Source organism: Protobothrops mucrosquamatus, unplaced genomic scaffold (genome assembly GCF_001527695.2).
Source record: "Protobothrops mucrosquamatus isolate PMUCROS unplaced genomic scaffold, P.Mucros_1.0 scaffold5729, whole genome shotgun sequence".
Lineage (NCBI taxonomy): Eukaryota > Metazoa > Chordata > Lepidosauria > Squamata > Viperidae > Protobothrops > Protobothrops mucrosquamatus.
In genome coordinates this window covers 10,078-14,202 of record NW_015391578.1, presented here as the reverse complement: position 1 = coordinate 14,202, position 4,125 = coordinate 10,078, and the positions used below count along the sequence as shown (strand labels likewise).

The following is a 4,125-nucleotide window of genomic DNA, read 5'->3' as shown; positions in this document are numbered from 1 at the left end:
AGAGGAGGAGGAAGAAGAGGGGAAGGAGGAAGAGGAAGAGGAGGGGAAGGAGGAAGAGGAGAAGGAAGAGGGGGAAGGTGGGGGAAGAAGAGAGAAGGAAGAGGAAGTAGAGGGAGAGGAGGAGGAAGATGAGGGGAAGGAGGAAGAGGAGGAAGAGGGGAAGGAAGAGGAAGAGGAGGGGAAGGAGGAAGAGGAGAAGGAAGAGGGGGAAGGCGGGGGGAAGAAGAGAGAAGGAAGAGGAAGAGGAGGGAGAGGAGGAGGAAGAAGAGGGGAAGGAGGAAGAGGAGGAGGGGAAGAGGGGGAGAAGGAAGGAGGAGCAGGTATAGGAGGGGGGAGGAGCAGGAGCAGGAAAAAGAAGAGGAGAAAGAGGAAGGGGAGGAGGAGGAGGAGGAGGAGGAGAAAGAAGAGGAGGAAGAAGAGGAAGAGGAGGAGACCAGAGGTGCAGGCGAATGCATTTCAAGCATCCTTGTCTTGCTCACGCAGTTCGTGGTTCCCGGGGCTGGTGGAGAACTCAACCACGAAGAGGTCTTTCCCTTCAAAGCTGCGTCCAATGCTGGACAACCGGGCGATGTGGGGACATCTGGAGACCACCTTCTTCAGAACTTTCACCATTTGTGGGAAGGAGTGGTGGGCGAACCGAATGGAGGCCGGCGCTTCCCTCAGGGCCTCCTCGGCAAATTCTATTTCCCCTTCAGGGAGGCAAGGTGGGTTTAGATTTCAAGGCAGATCACGGTTAGTTAGCCTTTCACAAACAACAGCCTGTTGCCCCTGTTGCCCCTGCTAGCCAAAGTTGGGACAACCTTAACCAAGATTCTCTTTTAGAGTCACCCTGAGGTCAACCTGTCCTCAAAACACCAAAACACCTAACCATCTTCCTTGAGTACTTGCACACGACCCAACCCAGGTTTGGAGAACAGGATCCCACCGAAGAATGGGATCCCTCTGAAAGCCGGATGGATCCCTGGCAGAGGGTGAAAAAAAATGGACTCCCCCTTCTTACGTCTCATCCTTTAAAATGCCACCCCATCCCATTGCGACTAACATTAAAACCACATCTTCTCAGCCACATAAAAAGAACAAAACCAGGAACTCAAGACATTCTTCTTTAAATCAATAAGCAGGTGCATTTTATTGGGTTCAGATACTTCAACAACATTGCTTGTTCAACCCGGGGTCAAGAATAGAATATCTATCAACTGCACAGGGAGGGTACGTCATTCCTCAAAGTCGGTGTTACAGGAGGGGGAAGAGTATTAACTTCCAGCAGATCCCTCAAATGAAGAGCCTTGGGCCCATCCTGCCTCCCACCCTTTCCTGATCTTTCCCTAAAATGCTTCTGGTCCTGTTCAGTGGGTCCTGATTGGGTTATTAAAAAAAAAAGTTGTGGGAGAGGGCAGGTGGAAGCGTGTTATTCTGCGCCCGTTGACAGGCACTGGGACCCATTGGGATTTTGCTAACCAAGCTGAAGGAGCTCTCCATCCTTCGTCCCTCACTAGACGTGGTTATTCCATTTCACAACTGGTTTGCAACGATCGGACGGGCTGGTGCTACTTCAAGATGAGTTGGCACCAGTTAAATCAATAAGCAGTCAATTGGTACAATGGCCAACAACCCCTAATTGCCTCAAAGGTGCTTTCTCAGGAGGCAACTGGACTTTCTTGTTTTTCTTTGAAGATGTTTCGCTTCTCATCCCAGAAGCTTCTTCAGCTCTGATTGGATGGTGGGGAATGGAAGGATTTATCCTCCTTGCAGACAGCTGGTCATTTGCATGCTTTTAGAGAGTCATTGAGGCCTTTACCTCATTCCCAACACAGACTCATCCCAAACAGCCTGCGCCCGTCACCAACAGGGAAGGGATCCAGGGCAGAAAATATCCTGCAGCCAAGAAGGCTCCACACCCATTTGCACCACTCGGGTGACCCTGAGGACACAGATAAGCCTCCAAGTGGCCTCAACGACTCTCTAAAAGAGGGCAAATGACCAGCTGTCTGCAAGGAGTATAAATCCTTCCATTCCCCACCCTCCAGTCAGAGCTGAAGAAGCTTCTGGGATGAGAAGCAAAATGTCTTCAAAGAAAAGCAAGTAAGTCCAGTTGAAAAAGCACTACTGAGGACACAGATAAACCTCCAAGTGGCCTCAACGACTCTCTAAAAGGAGGCAAATGACCAGCTGTCTGCAAGGAGTATAAATCCTTCCATTCCCCACCATCCAGCCAAGCTTCTGGGATGGGAAGCAAAATGTCTTCAAAGAAAAACAAGAAAGTCCAGTTGGGACAACCCTAACCTGGATGACGGGGAATCTCCATAGACCTTTAACGTCTGATTGTTGACCAACTTCTCAGATTTCCTTCTTAAAGAGTTAAGGTTGGCAAGTCGGTTGACCAATTCACCTTGGGAGTCAACTCAAGTTAAAGTCAACTCCCTAGATTCAAGGATTCAAACTAAATCTTGGCGTCCGGTCAAAATCACTTCCGGAAGGAACTGCATCGAGTCTTCCCAAGCGTGGAGACCCACCTGGCTTGGCCTCTTACCTCGCAGCTTCTCCAGCGGATTGAAGCATCCTTCCGCTTCGTCCACAAAGAAGCGGTCGCAGTCCAGGAAATACGGCCAGGCCATTTCAATCGCGTCGAAGGCCGGCAGGCAATTTTTTCTCAGGGTTTCGCACACCCTTCGACAAGGCTTCACGACCGTGCCGTTATCACACTTCGGGGCCATAATGGAGCAACTCAAGATTCGCAAGTCAGGATTGCATTCTCCCTGCAGCAGGTTGTGGAGGACACTCACCAAGACGTATTCGGAGCTGAATTCGATCGCCTCTCGGGTTTTCTGATCCAGTAAATTGGGATACGTCGTTTTTGAATAAGATACATCATTACAAGAGCCCAAGCCGATGTCCACGCAGTTTGCTGGAAGAAAGGAGAAGTTATTAATAATCGATCAAGAATTACCTGGAAGCAGACAAAGACTAACAACAAGAGTTATCGATATATTTCCAATGGTTTGTCAGATGCTGGTGTGTCCGACGGTGTGAGTTTGGGAGTTGATCTTATTCACGAGAAACATTATTTAATCAATAAAACCACAAGGTCTGGAGAATTCTCTGAATCGTTGTCATGGTTCCGACGGATGAAACTCTTCAAAGAACTTCCAGGCATTGTTTACCTTAAAAAATCTTTATTCGAGAAGCATAGCATCGGCACGTACATAGCCAAAGCCAAAAACTAAATTCCCCTCCCCTGAGCACATAGTATCAAAGCACAATTCCCTCCCCCAATTAACAGTCATAAATCAAATTCTCCAATTAGTTTGAAATGCAGGCTTCCCTTCCAGTTCTCCAGCCCGGGCCAATTCTTATCATCTCTTATTTCAATAACCTTGGTTCCCACACTAGGTCCAGTATTGTTATGTCTAACTAAACTCCCATGCACAGTCCTCCTCCTCCCCCCCCCAGTATCATTTAATTCTAACTCTGATTATAAGTGTAAAACATAAGAAGGAAAATGGCTGCATCTCCATATGTTGTCAAAGCAAAAACATCCAATGCTAGCAGCGTTGACAATCATACAATCAAGACAACTGGACAAGCACTGCACTCCACCCTCTGACCAGGTGCCAAACAGTGTGGCTTTTGTGGTCCAGGCCTTCTTCTCGTTCTCCAAGTCTTCTTCCTGAGGACCTGTTTACAGAAAGAGGGCTATGACAATATCTGCAGATGCCCTCACATTCTGGGCACAAACTGTTTCCACTTCTACCCTCAAAACGACACTATAGAGCAGGGGTCTTCAAACTCAGCCCTTTTATGACTTGTGGACTTCAACTCCCAGAATTCCTCAGCCAGGCACGCCTGGCTGAGGAATTCTGGGAGTTGAAGTCCACAAGTCATAAAAGGGTCAAGTTTGAAGACCCCTGCTATAGAGCATTGCATAACAAAACAACTAGACACAAGGACAGTTTCCCCCCCATGCTATCACTCTGCTAAACAACTAATTCCCACAACACTGTCAAACTATCTCATAAGGCTGTATTAATATTATTAATTATTGTCAACTCTCCTATCACCTATCCCCTAAACTACTTATGACTATAAACTTTGTTGCTTGTATCTTACGATTTATATTGTTTTTAT

At 47.6% G+C, this 4,125-nt stretch overlaps 1 protein-coding gene across 1 annotated transcript in view; it reads right to left on the bottom strand.

The window, feature by feature from the left end:
- The window catches only part of CPZ (carboxypeptidase Z), a 27,748-nt gene extending 25,118 nt beyond the window's left edge, over window positions 1-2,630 (bottom strand). The window contains exons 1-2 of the mRNA XM_015829274.1: window positions 2,531-2,630; window positions 480-689 (exon numbers count right to left, since the gene is read on the bottom strand). Of these exons, the coding sequence (XP_015684760.1) occupies window positions 480-689; window positions 2,531-2,615 (295 nt within the window). The 5' untranslated portion in view covers window positions 2,616-2,630. The remainder of the gene's footprint in view (window positions 1-479; window positions 690-2,530) is intronic.
- Between the last annotated feature and the right edge of the window lie 1,495 nt (window positions 2,631-4,125).